This window comes from Mycena indigotica (assembly GCF_014461135.1).
Source record: "Mycena indigotica strain 171206Taipei chromosome Unknown Mind.scaff0004, whole genome shotgun sequence".
Taxonomy (NCBI): domain Eukaryota; kingdom Fungi; phylum Basidiomycota; class Agaricomycetes; order Agaricales; family Mycenaceae; genus Mycena; species Mycena indigotica.
Window position 1 is genome coordinate 4,521,641 of NW_023503003.1, and position 16,647 is coordinate 4,538,287.

The 16,647-nt window shown below is 51.9% G+C and overlaps 4 protein-coding genes across 4 annotated transcripts; 1 reads left to right on the top strand and 3 right to left on the bottom strand.

The window, feature by feature from the left end:
* Positions 1 to 3,062: 3,062 nt before the first annotated feature.
* MIND_00524500 (Acetyl xylan esterase) lies at positions 3,063 to 3,855 on the bottom strand (the record flags this gene model as incomplete). The annotated part of the gene is made up of 3 exons (XM_037362032.1): positions 3,063 to 3,242; positions 3,299 to 3,478; positions 3,526 to 3,855. The coding sequence occupies 3 exons, from the start codon at positions 3,853 to 3,855 to the stop codon at positions 3,063 to 3,065; spliced, it is 690 nt and encodes a 229-aa protein (XP_037222324.1).
* Positions 3,856 to 5,038: 1,183 nt separating this feature from the next.
* MIND_00524600 (uncharacterized protein) lies at positions 5,039 to 5,451 on the bottom strand (the record flags this gene model as incomplete). Its single annotated transcript, XM_037362033.1, has 2 exons — positions 5,299 to 5,451; positions 5,039 to 5,252 (listed from the first exon to the last, which is right to left on the bottom strand). Exons 1-2 carry the CDS (start codon positions 5,355 to 5,357, stop codon positions 5,039 to 5,041), a joined length of 273 nt encoding a protein of 90 aa, XP_037222325.1. The 5' UTR covers positions 5,358 to 5,451.
* Positions 5,452 to 13,153: 7,702 nt separating this feature from the next.
* Positions 13,154 to 14,731, top strand: MIND_00524700 (F-box domain-containing protein; the record flags this gene model as incomplete). Its single annotated transcript, XM_037362034.1, has 2 exons — positions 13,154 to 14,371; positions 14,417 to 14,731. The coding sequence occupies 2 exons, from the start codon at positions 13,154 to 13,156 to the stop codon at positions 14,729 to 14,731; spliced, it is 1,533 nt and encodes a 510-aa protein (XP_037222326.1).
* Positions 14,732 to 14,917: 186 nt separating this feature from the next.
* MIND_00524800 (uncharacterized protein) lies at positions 14,918 to 15,980 on the bottom strand (the record flags this gene model as incomplete). Its single annotated transcript, XM_037362035.1, has 4 exons — positions 15,944 to 15,980; positions 15,859 to 15,898; positions 15,796 to 15,814; positions 14,918 to 15,748 (listed from the first exon to the last, which is right to left on the bottom strand). Exons 1-4 carry the CDS (start codon positions 15,963 to 15,965, stop codon positions 14,918 to 14,920), a joined length of 912 nt encoding a protein of 303 aa, XP_037222327.1. The 5' UTR covers positions 15,966 to 15,980.
* Positions 15,981 to 16,647: the final 667 nt, after the last annotated feature.

Below are 16,647 nucleotides of genomic sequence, written 5' to 3' on the forward strand. Positions count from 1 at the left end.
TGTGGTCAGAAGGAGAGAGAGAGAGAAGAAAAAAAACCACACAGCAATATCGGATGACAAGAGAGAAGACACAAGACGCGCGCCGCAAGGCTACGTATGTTGTTGCGTTCCGTTTCAGCTTCATTTCATTTGCCGTTCTTCTTTCGTCGGGCTCTATAGCAACCGCCTACCGCCAGCCCCGATCGCGACTAGGCAGGCACATTCATTCTCTCCTCCCGGCTCTCATTACCCTTGCAGTCTCTGCTAGACACCGATTGGACGCGTTTCTCACTGGACCCGGTCCGACCTGTCAACGCCAACGCCCAGTGTAAATACGCATCCGAACTTGTCGGACACCACCAACCAAGGGTTCCAACTTCCCGCGAGCCGCAATTTACTGTCCTTACTTCCAAACCTTTTTCTGGAACCGAGCGTAGCGGTACAATATTAATGACGAAAGACCGTTAATCTTATCGATATCTTCTGTCGCCCCGGTCGTCAAGCACAAAATGGTTAGGCTCGGGGACGGTGGCCGTGTCCGACAAGTGTCCGACCAAACGTCCATCGTCCACTACAACTAAGACTGTGGACTCAATCTGACTGCAAGCAAAGCCCCCATCAACATCACTCGAAACTCAAGAGCGACTCCCGATCTCACGACCCTCGTCTCTTCACGCTTCCCCAATTTATCCAGCCACAACACGCGTCGACGTCGCGGCAGCGTCCTATGCCAAGTACATACATACCGCCAGCTCTCGACTCTCCTCGAGGCACATAACGTCATTTTACCTTGTCAATCACGGCTGCGCGAGTTCGCCGTTCGGTGCAACAAGCGAGACCTTGGCGTGATAAACGTGTTAGGACGCGGTCACATGACTGTCGATTTCAGCAATCTGGAGATCCAGAGGAGTTGGGGCTGTTATTGAATAATTTGAAGTATAGTACAGTATTTTTCATATATGTGTTTCAAATTATATCTTTAACTTGAAGATTGCCAGTGATAATCTGGAGGTGCAGGCCTATCTAGCATACTACTAGGTGTGTGGCCAGGATCAATCCTTTGTGCAATCAACTCAACAAGAAGATTAATACTGTGTGGAGATAATTCATTGCTGGCTGCTTCAGGCATAGCTATAGCAGGTGCTGGTACTTGCATTCCCCTCTTGCTATGTCCATTAGAGCTAGCTGGAGCTGACACACCAGTCTCTAGAGCAAGAGGATGAGGCAGAAGCAATAGCTTCCTTTGTATCTGCCTGCGTTTCCATAAGAGCCAGCAAAGAATAGCCAGAACCAGAGCTGCTAGTATGCCCAGAGTCAGACCAATAATCAGATGAGTATTTGGAGGGATGTGTTTAGTAGATGACTGAGCTGGATGACTAATTATGATTTGTTAAAAAAAAAAAAAATTGATATAAATATATAATGACTAACCTGGCTCCAGAGCCATTACTTGGTGATGAGACAAAACCTCCCCTTGTAGTTGTTGTTTGTGTACCAAAACTTGATGATATTGTACTAAAGATAAATATTAATAATTTTATTTTTCTTTAATATTCTTGATATACCTTGAGCTGCCTTCTTTTCCTGAAGTGATTTTGTAAACAGATGTGCCAGTAGTCAATATTCCACCAGGTGGATTATTAGCACTGGCTGAGATTGAAGCTGATACAAGTGCTGTATACACTCTGAATGAGTTTAAATTCAACTTCATGGACCCTGGATTTGTAAGAGTGACAATATGGCTCTTTGCTGGGTCAAGTCCTCCCTGATAAAACAGCAGTGCATCAGGGACCTTCCAAAAAGGTTGAGCCATTATAGCTAGACTCCTGGCCATCCACATCTACAGTATAGATCCAGCCACCCCAGTTTGCCATCCCATGGATTGCTACAGCAACTGCATTATTGACTGTCATGGATACACTGCTGCCTGGATGCTCGGTGTGCTCCCAGGGGTGGGACACTGTTGCATTAGGAATCCCAGGTGCATTTTGGGCCTCCCAGTTGCCCGAGTATTTGAAAACAGATAAGTCAGAATTGTCATAAAAGAACTCTGTTAGTGCGCTTCTGAAAAAGTGTCAAAATTCAGCCAGAACATATATTATAGAGAGATATGTACTTGTATTGGGTAGAAATGATGGCATAGTCAAAGGAGAATTGCCCAGACCCAGTGGTCTGAATATTCAATGTGACTGAAATTTCAGTATTATATATTACTGAATGAAGGAATTTTATCCTACCAGAATGTGAGCCCTGGTCAAGGCCTGTGGCAGAGAATAAAAGGTCTGAGCTTGATGGTTGATGTGAGGAGCTTGTGCCATCAAGCAAAACATCATATGAGCCATCACTTTTGCCATAGAGGTAAATAGCCATTCCTATTCCAGCAGCTCAGTTTGTAAGAGGCTTCAAGTTAAATAGGGCAGCTCACCATAAAATTGTAGGCTCACTGATGCACCACTCATTGAGGTCACATGGTAGGAAGTCCCAGAACCACCCTCGCCTGGTGTCTGCACAAATCCTGACTCAGTGTACCACGGAATCCACCCTTTATCGAGGCCAGAGCCTGATCCATCGGCTATAACAGTGCATTAGATAGTGGTGCTTCACATCAGGAAATCTGCAGCACCATAAGGAGCTATTGTTTTTTTAGTAAGTTGTGGGAGCATCCCAGTTTCAAAGCTTACAATATGCCAAGACAGGACTTGTGTCATCTACCGTGAAATTCCAGATGGACGGCATGGCACAGAACGGAAAACAGAGACTGGCCACATCTACCTAAGGTAGATATAGCCCTGTGCATAACCAATTCACCCCAGCAGCGCGTGATCCTCAGTCAGCGCCCGCTATTGCTCCGGGTCGCTAGAGACAAGCTAGCGCTTGTTGATCAGCTCCTCCGACAGCGCGCAGTCGTCGCCTGCGTACTTTCGAGACCCAGAATAGAATGATCACCATCCGAGCCGAGGCCGGAGCTCGTCGCTCAGCTCAACGTCGATTTGCGTTGATGATTTGCCGGAATCGCACCTCGGGCCGCAGGTTCAGCAACAAACACGACACGAAATCTTCATTGTATTGCAAAATTGCTCAATTTACAAGAGGGCGTTGACCTTGGTCTTGACGAACGACAGCGCTGCGGAGCCGAACTCGACGGCGTATCCCTGATGGACATTGGCGTCGTTTCCGTTGCAGCAGAACGGGTCGGGGGCATCGCAGTAGGACTGGATGTTGGCCGCGAAAGGACATTTGAAGCCGGCCGGGCGAGGTGCAAACTGCCGAGAGACCGCATCAACGACTTTCCACGGAAAGCAAAAAAAGGATCACGCACCCCGGAGGCCTGACAGCTGCCGACGTTGAACGACAGTCCTGGGATGTGCCGCGGGTCTCCCATGAAAATAGCGGCGGCAATCTTCTTTTGCGCAGCAGCGGAGATGGGAATGGCGGTGTTGGTCAGCCCCTCGTTCGTATCACCCCCACCGCAATACGCATCGTCCATGATTTGCCCGCCCTGCCGGCCGGTCGTCAGATTACTCGCCAACTGCAAATCTAACTCACCTGAGAATAGCCCACGAGAACGAGGACCGTGTTTGGGCACCGCGAGTTGAATGAGTTCACCTGGTTCGTGACTGCGGAGACGCCTTGAAGTACGGAATTGGCGTAGGAGACACCACCACACGAGGCTTGGCCGCCGCACGCAGGGTAGTTGATGACTTCAGATGTCGCACCCGGGAAAGCATTCACAATGCTCTGCACAACCGAGGCTGCAGTTCCAAATCCAGGCGGCGCGGTCGTCTCTCTTGCCCCAAACACGTGGACATTGGGACATTGTGCGACTACGAAGGGCACGAAGAAAAGGAGCGATGCAGCCAGCGACGTTGGGAACATTTTTTCGTGTTTTGATTTAGGTGCTGTTCTCCGGCTTTAAATACGCTGCTTGAATTTTAGAAGGTGTGGGGACGTTGTGAACGCACCCGCTGGCTGGGGCCCCAAGCACGGGCCTAATAGCGAGATGAAACGGTTTTCAGTACCATGACCTGCTGGCTGGCCTAAATTTTGCACATTTTCGAGGCGCGTGAGCGTCCCTGGCGTTGACTTGGAACGAAATTAGGTGAAATTTCGTGGAGAAGCGGGGAGCAGTGGGATGGGAGCCGGTTATCTGCGGCTTTCTCTTCTCCAGCGAGCCCGACGTCGCATCGTTCCCAGATAGGTCTATTTCTCGTGAGCTGGACGTTGAGATCCGGTTGAGTAACCCCAGCACAAGTAGCAGATTCTGGAGAAGCATTGTCGCATTTGAAGATGGCGCTGTTCTTATTCAAGTTATACTGCAGGGAATAGTTAGCTAATATAAAACAAGAATAAGCACAACACGTACCACATCCTTCGACGCTAGTGATTTCACCGTCCCACCGGATGCGGCATTCGAACCGTTTGGTCATCCTCTAAGTAAACTTAGCCAAGTCATACGATGGCCCGGGAAGTTGTGTGTGGAGATTCAAGCCGCAGGCATATGGTGACGATTATATCGGTGCATCAGGGTTATGGCAAGTACAAGGCCAGAATCGGCTACTTAGAGACATTTCGTTGGCGACGACGATGGTTGGGCAAAGGTGTGACGCGATCATGTGAGCTCCGTGACCTCTCCTCCTCCGAGTCATGATCAACGTTGGATCAACGAGTCAACGACGATTCGGGTGGCTTGTGGCTGAGCTCCGGCGAGTGAGGCCTAAGACGGTTGGGGGTGTGTGGTCAGCTTGAAGATCTGAACAGGTGCGTGTTCCTTTAGCCTTCCAGCAAGCTAATAACAACCGGCTGCAGCAGCTGGCAGCTTCAACGTCGCGGTTAAAGAGCTGGGCGGCGGGGGCGATGCGGAAGAGCGGGGCCTGCGGCCCTTCACGTTAGTTGCGAACTTTTATCTACCTGCAGTTGAACACCTCGAGAGACACGACTACCGCAGAAACCACTGTATTGCCCATTACGATGCCTCTATCGACGCCCACAAATACTTCTCTTGTGCGTAAACCAGTCAAACTGGTATCATGACATGCAAAAGTCCAAGTATCTGACGCGTTCACATGAGAGCTGAGTCCTGCAATAGCCACACCGCATCCTGTTTAGGCATCTGCAGCAGCGCGGCTAGATCGTCCAGCAGCGCCTCGTTTGCGGCCACGGCAAGGCTTTCGTTGGTCATGTTGTTGGCGAAGTGGATGAAGACGAGCCCGAGCAGGTCGCGGCGCTTCAAGTCGTGCCCTATATCTCCCTGGGGGAGGACTCCGATGTCGGTCCTACATGTATTCTTCAGTCAGACTTCCACAAACAGCAGCGACTCACGCCTGCACGCCATGCTTTGCACAACACTCCCGAATAGCCCTCTTCAGGAACATTTGCATCGGCCCAGTCGTCCTCCACGTTGTGGTATGTCCGCTCGCCCGCTAGTGGTAGCTGAATGATGCTAATGATAATGTGACTAGGTGACATGATGGCTGATCCCACTACTACAGGTGCCCCCTTTTAAAATGGCGGCGTCCTCGTCGCCTGCTGCTCCTCCCAAGTCTTCAACTCGGCTTCCGTCTGCGCAATCCTTCGCTGCTCGGCCTTCTCGCCCTCTCTCCTTCTCTCTTCCTCTACTCGCTCCCTTTCTTCCTGTCCCGCTACCTTCTGTGTCTTCCTTAGCTCCTCCTTGAATATATCATGCTCTCTCTTGAGCTGGGTCCCCTCTTTAGGCGTGAACTGCCTTAACCTCCTCGCGCTGTAGTGTCCTGATGTTGCTGCGCCTTCCAGTGTTTCGAGCTCGTATGAGTTGACACGCCGGCTTTTCACCCTATAGGGCTCGCTCCAAGGACCCTTGATCTTCTTGTCCGCGCTAAGAGTCTTCATTCTCGCCGTGTCGTACACTTGCACAAGGTCCCCTTCTGCAAATGTCAGCTCCCCTGCCCGCGAGTCTTTTACCTTCCTGTCAAATGCCGCTTTTCTCGCGTTCGCATACGCGAGTCTGTTGTCATACGCGTCTAGTCGCTGCTGCTCCGCGTATGCCATATGTTTCTGTATGTCCGCCTCTGTAGGCCTTGTCTCTGCGACCAGCAGTGGGGTTGTTGTGGTGTTTACCGCTTGCGCGAAGAGTATCTCCTTCGGTGTGAACCTAATTGACGGGAGTATGCGCTGGTTTAATATATGTATGGCTTGCCTGAAATGCTTGGACCAAGTTGCCGGTAGTTCATCTACCTTCGCGTTCTTCCATCCGTCTTCCCCCAGGTTAGGCGCACAGAGTCTAGCCAACACGTAGACTAGCAGCTTGTTCGTCCCTTCCACGAGTCCGTTGACCCATGGTGAGTACTTCGGTACTGGCATAAACTTGGTGCCCCACTTGTCGCAAGTCGCTTTAACCGCGTTATTAACAAAGTGTGTTCCGTTGTCTACCATGAGCGCTTCCGCGGGCATAAAGTCGCGGAATATGTCGTCCAGCACTTTGACTGTCTCACCTCCCGTTCCCGCTCCCGCGTAAATCTCTCCCCAGACATGTTGGGAAGCCACGTCGATATACAACCCTGTTGTCTTGTATCCGTCAACACTTTTCGGCAGTGTCATGTAGTCCGCTGCAATCAGTTCGAATGGGTGCCGACGGACTATTGGTTTGAGCAGCGCATGTAGTCCCGCCGGACCAAAGTTCTTGCACTTGCTGCATTCACGTATTGCGGCGACAATAGAGTCGTCCAGTTTCGGGCTATGAAACTTGTCCATCAGCTTGATTTTAATATGATCACGGTGAAAGTGGCCCCCTTCGGCGTGCGCTTGTGCAGCTTTCTGTTTCGCCTCTCCTCTTGTGATACATTCCCTTCTCGACCTTGCTCTCCCTCCCTTCGGCCCGCCCAGCCTCCATAGCTTCCCTTCCTCGATGAAGTATTGCGAGGCTCGGTGTCGTGCCCTCTTGCGCTCTCGCTCACTGGTGCCAAAGTCTAGCTCTGTTAGCGCGTTGATTACCTCCAAATATACCGGTTCGGTTTTGAACCTTTCTCTCAAATCCGCTGTGCCCTCCGGTACTGGCATGACCAGGTAGTCTCCGTCCGCCGTTTGGATTGAAAACACGTCATTCACTATGCCTGCTCGCGCTTCCCAGTCCGGCGACACCGTCCACTCACTCCCGTCATTCTCCTCCCTTGGTTTGCCCTCGCTAGCTCTTGACAAGGCATCCGCTGCCACATTATTCCTGCCCTTGATATGTTCGGCTCCAACGATATTATAGCCTAAGATACCGTCCCGCCAACGGGTGTGAGTGACATTGAGCTTTTCGTTGACCATTATATCTCTTAGCGCTTGACAGTCCGTTTCCAACTTTATCGGCTGACCCCATATGATGTCGGAAAACTTGTCTAGCGAGTATTTCAGTGCAGCAAATTCCAATAAATGAGGTTGATACCGTTCTTCCGAAGATGAGGTTCTTTTTGAGGCAAATGCAATCGGATGTCTCCTGACTACTTCTTTACCCCCCGGAAGAGTTGTTGCCATCTTTTGCGACAAGATTCCCGCGAACGCGTGCTTACTGCCATCCGTTGTGACTATGAACGGGTATTTGTCGACTGTTTCATAGTTTGGTGCTCGTAGAACTGGTTCCGTCAGCAAGGTGTTTTTGAGTCCTAAAAAGGCTTTTGAGTGCTCCTCTGTCCAGACTGGTTGTAACTTGAACCCCTTCATTGCCGCCTGATATACTGGTTTTTTGGCTCCTGCCGGTATGTCCACTTTTGTGAGCAGGTCGCGTAGCGGTTTCTCGAGCTTCGCGTAGTTCTTGATGAGGTCGCGGAAGTAGCCTGTTAGTCCCAGGAACGCGGCTAGGTTCGCAGCGTCCTTTGGCTTTTCCCATTGTACTATTGCCGTCATTTTTGCTGGGTCCGGCGATACTCCCTTTGGTCCGACTCTTGCACCCGCGAAGACAGCTTCTGTCATAAAGAGTTTAGTCTTGGCTGCTGATAATGACAAATTCTCTTCTCTGATCCTCGTGAAAATCAATCGCAGCTTTTCCATCCCTTCCCTAAACGTGTCTGCCGCCGACCCGCTGTCGTCCGCAAACAGCTCAATTACGCGCTTCACCAATATGTCGGAAAGTTTGGTTGCCACCATATGTGCGAACTCCGTTGGCGCGTCTGTGAGACCGAAAGGCATTCGCATGTAAGCGTAGTACCCTTGTCCCGGCACAAACATCACTATGTAGGGTTGGACGTCTTCTGCGATTTGTATCGCAAAAAACCCTGACGCGAAATCGAAGACCGAGACATATCTGTGCCCCGAGAGCCTTCTTTGTTTCTCTCTTATGTCCCCCTGCGGCATTGGCACCACCTTCAGGAGCTCGTTCAGCTCGTAAAAGTTCTGGCAGATACGCCATTTTGGTTGCTTGGGTGTTTCTCCCACGCCCTCCTTCTTCTTCTGCGGCCTCGCTGGTAAGTCGTAGATCGGCGGCAGGCCTTCCTTAACACATTCATCGTTGAGGGCATGTTGCAATTCCTCTAGCGTCATTCCGTCTCCATCATGCTCCTTTTGCGCAAGTTTTATAGGCGACACGCACTTGACCTCCCTGGGATGTATGGGTCTGATTATTCCCGCGTCTTCCAGTATCCTGACTTGCTCCCTTAGGTATTCCGCTTGTGGCTGCGATAATGGTTTTTGGTGGATTTTCGTGCTGAACTGTCGGTCCTTCGGTATATTTGGTGCGTATTCCGCATCCTTTACTGCGTTGACCTCACTCACAGCCAGCGCGAAGACGTCTGCAAATTCCGCAATCAACTCCTCCACTTCCTTCCTCTCTTCTTGTGACACATCCTCGCCTATCTTGACTGCTTGTAATATCTTCGCCACCCGTGCTGGGTTGAATGGGTCCGTCGCTCTTGTGAATATGTTCTGGCTCGGTTTCACCTCAAAGATGTTGTCAGTTTTGGGTTCTGAGTTCGGTTTCTCATCCATTTGCGGATGGACTTCCCTTGAGGGGGTTTGTTCTCCCCCCATGTCTTCCTCGTTCGCCATTCCCAGCACTCTCATCGCCTCCGCTGCTATCTCCCTGTCCTCTTCAACTCTCGTTTTGCCTTCATTCTCCTGTCCTTCCTCCATCTCTCCTTCGTCACTCTCCATTTCACTCCTCTCCTCCACCATATGCGCGTTTGCCGTCTTGTCCCTGTCCGCCTCTGTAGTTTGAGGTCTCCGTGTTCTTCCTATCGCTTGATTTTCCAGCCTTACGCTGTTGCCCCCTACCTTCAACTGTACCACGTCAGCCTTGTAGTCGTGTATCGCTCCGAATAAAGCCTGCAGGGGTTTTCCGAATAAGATCTCCCACCCGCCTCCACTGTCGAACACCTCCAAGGTCACCCTTGCTCTGACACCCTCGATGTCGATATCTCCAACCCAACAACATATCGAAGGTATGAGTTGACCGCTTGCCATTCGTAGTATCGTGGTTGACGGTCTTCCCCTTCCCAGCTTTCCACGGTTTTGCTCCCATATCCTCTGGTCTAGCGCTCCTACCAGTGCTCCCCCGTCAAACAATGCTCGCAACTTAACTTCTCCCCTTATTCCACACATCTTCGCCACATACTCAAATGGCTTACACCCTTTGATTCCTTCGATACTCGCCTCGTACAGGTCAATGATGTTGATTCGCGCGTCTGAATTCATACATAATGGTCGTACGTTGGCGGGTTCGTGGCTTTCCTTTGGCCGCGAATCCCGGACTGTCCGTGGGCCGTCTACCCGGACAGTCCCCGTCCAAAACCCTCGCTGTCGTTGTTTCCTGCATAGTCCTCCGCCTTAAGCGCTAAGTAATTGATTCCCGCTATAACAGTCTGGTTTGTCGTCCTTTTGCGTCCAAGCAATCGATTGCAGATGATTCTAAATTGACGCTCCTCCTTCGGGACCTTCTCGCCGTCGCAGTTGCTTGACGTGTGTTGTGGGATTGTGAGTTGTCCGCACTGGAAGCATTCGCCCGAGCAGACCGGGGCTGTCCCTGGTTTGAGCGGGTAGCCTATTTGTTCCAGTGGCGGTCTCGCCCCTCTTCCGAACTGCCTGTTCCACGATTCGACTTGCGCCGCATAGAACTTGCGCCCAGCCTCGTCATCCGTTGACGGCTTCATTCTGGTGGCTATGTCCTGAAGTTGTCGTCGCGCTTCTTCTGTCAAATCCCCAGTTTCTCGTGCGAACAAGTTGCCTTGTCCTCCGCCTGCCCCGAAAACGTCGCCGCTGCTTCTGCTGGCCCCGGCTCCTCCCTTGGGCGTGTTGAGATTTGTCGCGGTAAACCGCGCTGCCATTCTCGAGACAGGTGTCGTTGGGGTTTGGGTTTTTGTTTGTGCTCGCTGGAGCTCCGCGATTTTCTTGTCTCTGGCATCATCTTTCTCTTGCTTGTCCTTCGCTTCCTTAACATCTTCCCGAAGCTTCGCCCTGTCGACTTTCTTGATTGCATCCGTAAACTCTTTCCAATCGTTGGGTTCTCGGGGTAGATGCTTTCGTAGTGGCTCGGGAATCGCGTCACGGACTTGGTAAATGTAGCTGGAGGTACTGGCCACCCCCGCTTTTCTCGCCAATTCCAGCGCTTTCTGCGCAAACTTGATGTGTGTTGCGATTTCTTGGCCTGCAACTTCGACAGTGCCGCCTAATTCTGCCAGCGTCAACTTCATCGCCACCAGCTTCTCCTGGTATTCTTGTTTTGTAGGCTCGGCTTCTTCATCGGTTGGGAACTGCGCTAGGAATTCCTTCGTGAAATCGCTAAACTTGGTGATGGGGTTCTGCTTTTGTCGTTCCGCCCACCATTTCGCTGCTGGGGTACGAGTCGGGAAGTGATCCCCGACCGCGTCTAGGCGTTCACGGTCTGAGTCTCGCGCCAAGTCTCGGCTTCTGATTCTAAATTTTCGCACGAACTCCTCCGAATTGACTTCATTCTTTTCGTCTCTCTCATCCCCGTAGAACGTTGGCACCGTGTTCGTTTCCACCATAATCGCGTTGCTCACCGGCCGTTGTTGTGTTGTTGTGAATATGTTTTGGATCGTTGCCGTTGATGTCGGTGGCGTGACAGTTGCCTGCCTAGACTGCTGTGATGTCGAGGAGTCTGCTGGTGAGCTAGGTCTTATTGTTTCGTCTGAGTCGTCTGAATCCGACCCGTCTTCGTATGTCTTCAAGCCTCTAAGCCTCGCGATTCTGTCTAGTATCGGGGACGACTTGGCGTATCGTCCACTTTCGTCTCGTTTTCTCTGCTGCTTCTGCTCTGCCAGTTTCCCTGCTTTGCTACTGCTGCTTGGTTCGAATGCTGCTCTCGTCACCACGTTGTGGTATGTCCGCTCGCCCGCTAGTGGTAGCTGAATGATGCTAATGATAATGTGACTAGGTGACATGATGGCTGATCCCACTACTACAACGTTTCCTCAGGCGTGACCGTGCGAATCTCCACGTAGTCCAGCAGCCACCCAATCCGGTGGTGTGGGATATAGGTCGCCCTCGTTTTGCCTTCGAGATTGAAGAGACCGGGGCACGCTGCAAGCACGTGATGAAAGCCGTACTCCGACTTGGACGAGACGCCCATCTCGCGCCGCCGCCGCCGCGGCGGCTGGGGTTGCTCGGAGTTGGACATGGCGGTTGGCTTTAGGCGCGTCACGAGGGTGACGCCGCGTGTGCCGCTATTTTGGTGTACACGCTGACGCGTGGGATACTCCTCACATGACCGCGTTCATGATGCGGCCTAAAGAACTCGATGTTATCTCATGGACTCAGCATAGATACTTTAACGATCGGTGGTGGTATTGCTAGCAAACGCTGCATTCACATCAGAAAAAGCGTTTCTTGCAACACCCAGACCATGTCCTCTTTGGGCATGCACAACCGCGCAGCTAACTCTTCTTGCAGCGCCTCGTTTGCCGCAATAACCAGCCCTTCTTCGGTCAGATTGTTGCTGAAGTAGACAAAGTGGAGGTCCGCCAAGTTGCGCTTCTGCAGGTCGTAGCCATACTTTCCGAGCTCAACCATCCCACAGTCCGCCCTGCGCATACACTTCAGTCATCGACAGCCTGGCTAGCCCGGAGGTGAACTTACCCCTGCACGTGCTTCATACAGCACGCCTCCACCGCCTGGTCCATGAAGTTCGCGGTGTGGCCCGGCTTATGCCATATATCCTCCGGTAGGACCACCCGCAGCTGGTCGTGGCTGAGCAGCCACCCGAGCCGGTAGTGCGGGAGCCACTTACTAGTATCCCGCGTCTCAGACTCGTAGTTCGCGAGGCCCAGGCACGTGGCGCGGACGTGGTCGAAGCCGTATACCGCCTTGGACGAAACACCTATCTGGCGCCTGTGGATTGTTATAAGTCTTCTGGGCAACCAGAATCCACAAACGGCATAGTAGACGTAGAGAGGATGGTGGTTTGACTTGAGTGGGTGTCACAAGTGCCATTGTGCGTTTGTGTGGCCGACGCGTGCAGCTTACGTCGTTGTGTTGGACAGGCAGTCGTGGGGTCTGTCGCTAGACTCTGAGTATATCGCTGATGTTGACGAGGTCGGTGGATGTTCTCAACTTGAAACCAAGCACTTAGTCTAACTTGAAGCGCTGTACGGTCACGGTCACGGCGAAGCGCGGGGCGAGGCTGATGGTGTTGGCAGTGCGACGATGTACTTACTGCTTGGAACAGTACGAGGCACGTTGCCAAGTTGCTAAAGAGGTCAGGTTCCAGTCAATACCACCACATGAGAGCAGGAAAACAAACGCAACATCAGTGTGACTGCTCGAACATCTCGGATCAGAGTGATACAAGCCACACCCACACAATAACCACACTTCTTGTTCTTTGCAAATGCCTTCCATCTTCAAGTGGGCCCAGCTCAACCCAGGCATTTGATTCAAGGAATACCCCAAGAACCCGATGGACCAGGCGCCCAGCCGATACAGAACCCTCGTCGACCTCAACCACGATGTCCTCCTCCTAATATACCAGCTTTTGCCCTTCGAAGAGCGTGTTATCATGTCCACATTATCTCATCGTCTAAGAAGTTTGCTTCTTCCTCGAATCTTTCGGAAACTGCGTTGGCCACCAGGCATTGTTTCCGAATTCCCGCCAGAAACCCTCCTGCCATTCGTACATTGCGTTGGTTTTTACTCAAGCAGATAGCAAACTCATATCTCATCCAGGGACTTCAATCTTTCTGGTCACAGCATCCAGTATTTTACCCCAGACATGCACAAAACCATCGCGTCTCAACTCCAGGAAGCCTTGCCCACAATGAAGCTCCTCGATACATTTGTCTTGGCTGAGGATGCGAGGGGTGGTATATGGTCAGAGCTACTAGACGCTCTCTCCGCCGTGCCTAGGCCGTTCAAGCTGGTGCTTGACTGCTATTGGGACCCCGATGACGACCAGGATCCGCTCGTTTTGGCACCAAGAACCTGTGAATTGAATCTAACCGGCTTTACGTTTCCATTCCCAATCGTATTCGACGAGTCTGGTCGGAATGTCAGCCGTCGACCACCAGATGCTTGGGACTCGGAGGTCAAGAATGTGCGAAGTATTTTCGCAGCGTCATCAAGCACCTTGTCATCGGTGTATCTTCCTGGGGAACTCTTTCATGCTATGCAGGGTCTCATCTGGGATGCGCTTACTGATTTGTGTTTGGAGGGCTTGTGGCCAATTTTCGATAAACCCTCGAGCCCAGCTCAACTCGCCGACAACAAACCTATTACATCATCGACAGAGAGTTCTGAATCAGTTTCGGCACCCGCACCTCCCATTTCCAAGGCAGACGAAGAATCCACAGCGCCTTCCAATCCCTCCACATCGGCAACATCAACCTCTGAGTCCGAGTCACCACTAACAACTGGCCCAGTTGGAGGGGCTGCAACTTCGAATGAAACTGCTATCGCCGCAGTGGAATCCCTACCCCCACCTCATTGCTCTCCCATTCTCTCAGTCTTAGAAGCGATGCCAAATCTCCGTTTCTTGGATTTGAGAATGGTCCATCACGGCGACGACCCACAACCCGTCGGGGCATTGATTTGCTCTGCTGATGGTTCGTCCACTCCTGCCGCTCCGGATACGTTCCTTCGGCATGTGAAGCGCTTCCAGGCCACCTCGCTTTCGATGGATGACCGCATTGTCGACTTTCTTCCCCCAACATTGGAGGTGTTATCTTTGCCGATGTTTCCATATATGCTTCAAGGCAACACGCTGCGGGCCGTCCAATCACCTTCAGGCCTCCTTGCCCAACTCAAAAAATCTTCCTTTCCAGAGCTCATTTCGCTCACGCTATGGTACTCCATCGCCTCATTGGAAGATTTGGAAGATGAAGAACCGTTACTCGATTTTCTCTCAACGGCATTTCCTTCTGTAGAGATTCTAGAATTAAGCAGGCGATGGGAGGCGCGGGTACCAGCGCTCCAAGGCCGTTGGGACGCGCTTGTGAGTGCATTTTCTCATGATTTCCGTATCTTACTCATTTACCAGCCTGTCGCTAAAAAGCTCGCCTCCAACTTCAAATGCCTCAAGTCGCTGATGTTCGACCTCGATCTGCCCGAGCGATACGGGCGTCCGCCCGTTATCCTCGCTAACAGAGAATTCCGCGAAATGGTTGTGCGACTGCATTCGATGGCCGAAGAGATTGCCAATGTGGCGCCATGGTTGCAGCGGATTGGACTGTACCGAGAATTCGGTCATGACCCACACTTGTTTTGGGAGACGTGGAATGTGGTCCCTGCTGCTGATGGGAAGGTTGGACTGGATAGACCGCCGCCACCAGTGAATGATTCAGTTTTCTACTGACGTCTTTATCAACGTTGTTATTGTCCTTCGATGTACTTGATTTTATGCGACATTTACATTCCCAGGGCCTGAAGAAATCTGAGGTACAGTAGGCCCACAAAAAAGTGCGATGAAATAACCGCGAAGGCGCGCGTTATTAGACAGACAGAATAGATCTATTTGTACTCACATGACCGCGAAATGTAATCACGTCCGTCCTTGGCTTCTCTCTTTATGCACCACAAACTGAGCATCCCGCAGAGTGATCAGTATTCGCGTGTCCTCCTCAACTATAGGTGTTGGCGCTGGTGTTGCAACTGCCGCCTTCTTCCCCGTGTAAGCCCGTGCCCAACCGCCTCCTGGATTCGGAGCTGGTGAAGGTGTCGCAGGTGTTGATGGTGTGGTCGTTGTCTTTATTGGCTTTGCAGCAGCCGCAGCCGCATTCGTTGCATTCATCCATGAATATTTTCCTCCAATTCCCGCTGCCTGACTCGCCACCGCATTGCTCATCTTCTTCCTCACATCTTCCGACATATTTCTCGCCGTCACCCCCGGTCCGTCTTTCTTCTTTCGCTTCTTCCCGCCCTCCCCGTCGTCCTCGAAATCTCCACCCACACCCCCCGCTTGCGCTTGGGCCGCTAACGCTGCAGCATGTGCCGCCGTCAAATCCGCCCGTTCTTTCCTTTCCCGGCGCAGTTTCTGCTCCTCTTCCCTCTCCAATTTCTCCAAGACTGCCGTCTGCTTCCCCACATCACTTCTCACCGCCAGACTCCACATCGGGGCGCCCTCTGCATATAGCGCCGGCCTATCGAACTGCGTGTCTGTTCGGTGGTTGGCAGCATCACGCATTTGCTTGACAAGCTCCTCGAGTCGGACGCGGAGGGCGGCGGCTAGGTATGCGGCGGCATTGTCGGGTACACCCTCGGTCAGCTTGTGGTGAGCAGCGATGGCATCGACTCGTGATTTGAACGCGGATGGATCGAAGAAGGGGTTTAGTGGCCCAACGCTGGAGGGTGTGCGGTCCAGGTTAATCCGCTGCTGGAGGACTTGTTATTGGACTGTTGAATGCGAGTAATGAGACGTACAGAGTCGAGGGTAGTCGCGCTGGAATGTATAAGTCGGGCAAAGAGGTGAAGAGTGAGTTTTACGAGGAGGAGGCTTGCAGAGCGGGATCTATAGGAATGGAGGCTGCATATGATTAGAGTGGGCGCCCCCGTTTGCGATAAGACGAACTAGGATCCCAGGTTTGTGCCATCGTGGCCGGAAGAAAGCACGATTCGCGTGTTGTCACACCATCATCTCATCTCTTTCCATCATCTCATCTCTTTCCATGTCCGCTCAAGCAGCAAAAGAAAAAGAAAAGGTGCTCTTCTCCGTTTTCATCCACCCCACTTAACCCCCCCCTGTAGGGCAACGCTGCCTTCAAGGCAGGAGACTTTCCGACCGCCATTGGACACTATACAGCCGCGATGTTGGCTGACCCAAATTACACGGACCCGACATTCCCACTCAACCGGGCTGCGGCATACCTCAAGCTTGGGAAGTATGTGAGCCCCTTCCTTCTCGTTGTCTGCCAGTTGTTTGACTTTGTTAGATTTGAGGACGCGGAACGCGACTGCTCAACCGTCATCAAACTCAACAAAGGCAATGTCAAGGCACTATTCAGGCGCTCTCAGGCGAGGAGCGGGATGGGAAGGGTCGACGATGCATTAGAAGGCGCGTTTAACTCGCCTGTTTTCTCAGAGCTCCCTCATTTTCTGACTTTTCTTGATTGTAGATCTTCGAGAGGCATTATATCTGGAACCTGCCAACCAGAGTGTAAAGGATGAGCTGGAGAAGCTGGGGAAGATAGCAAACACAGCGGCGAGGGTGCTAATTTTCAAAATCCACTTGCTTGACTAAATGTTGTCAGAAGTCCAAACTTGCTGTTCCTCGAG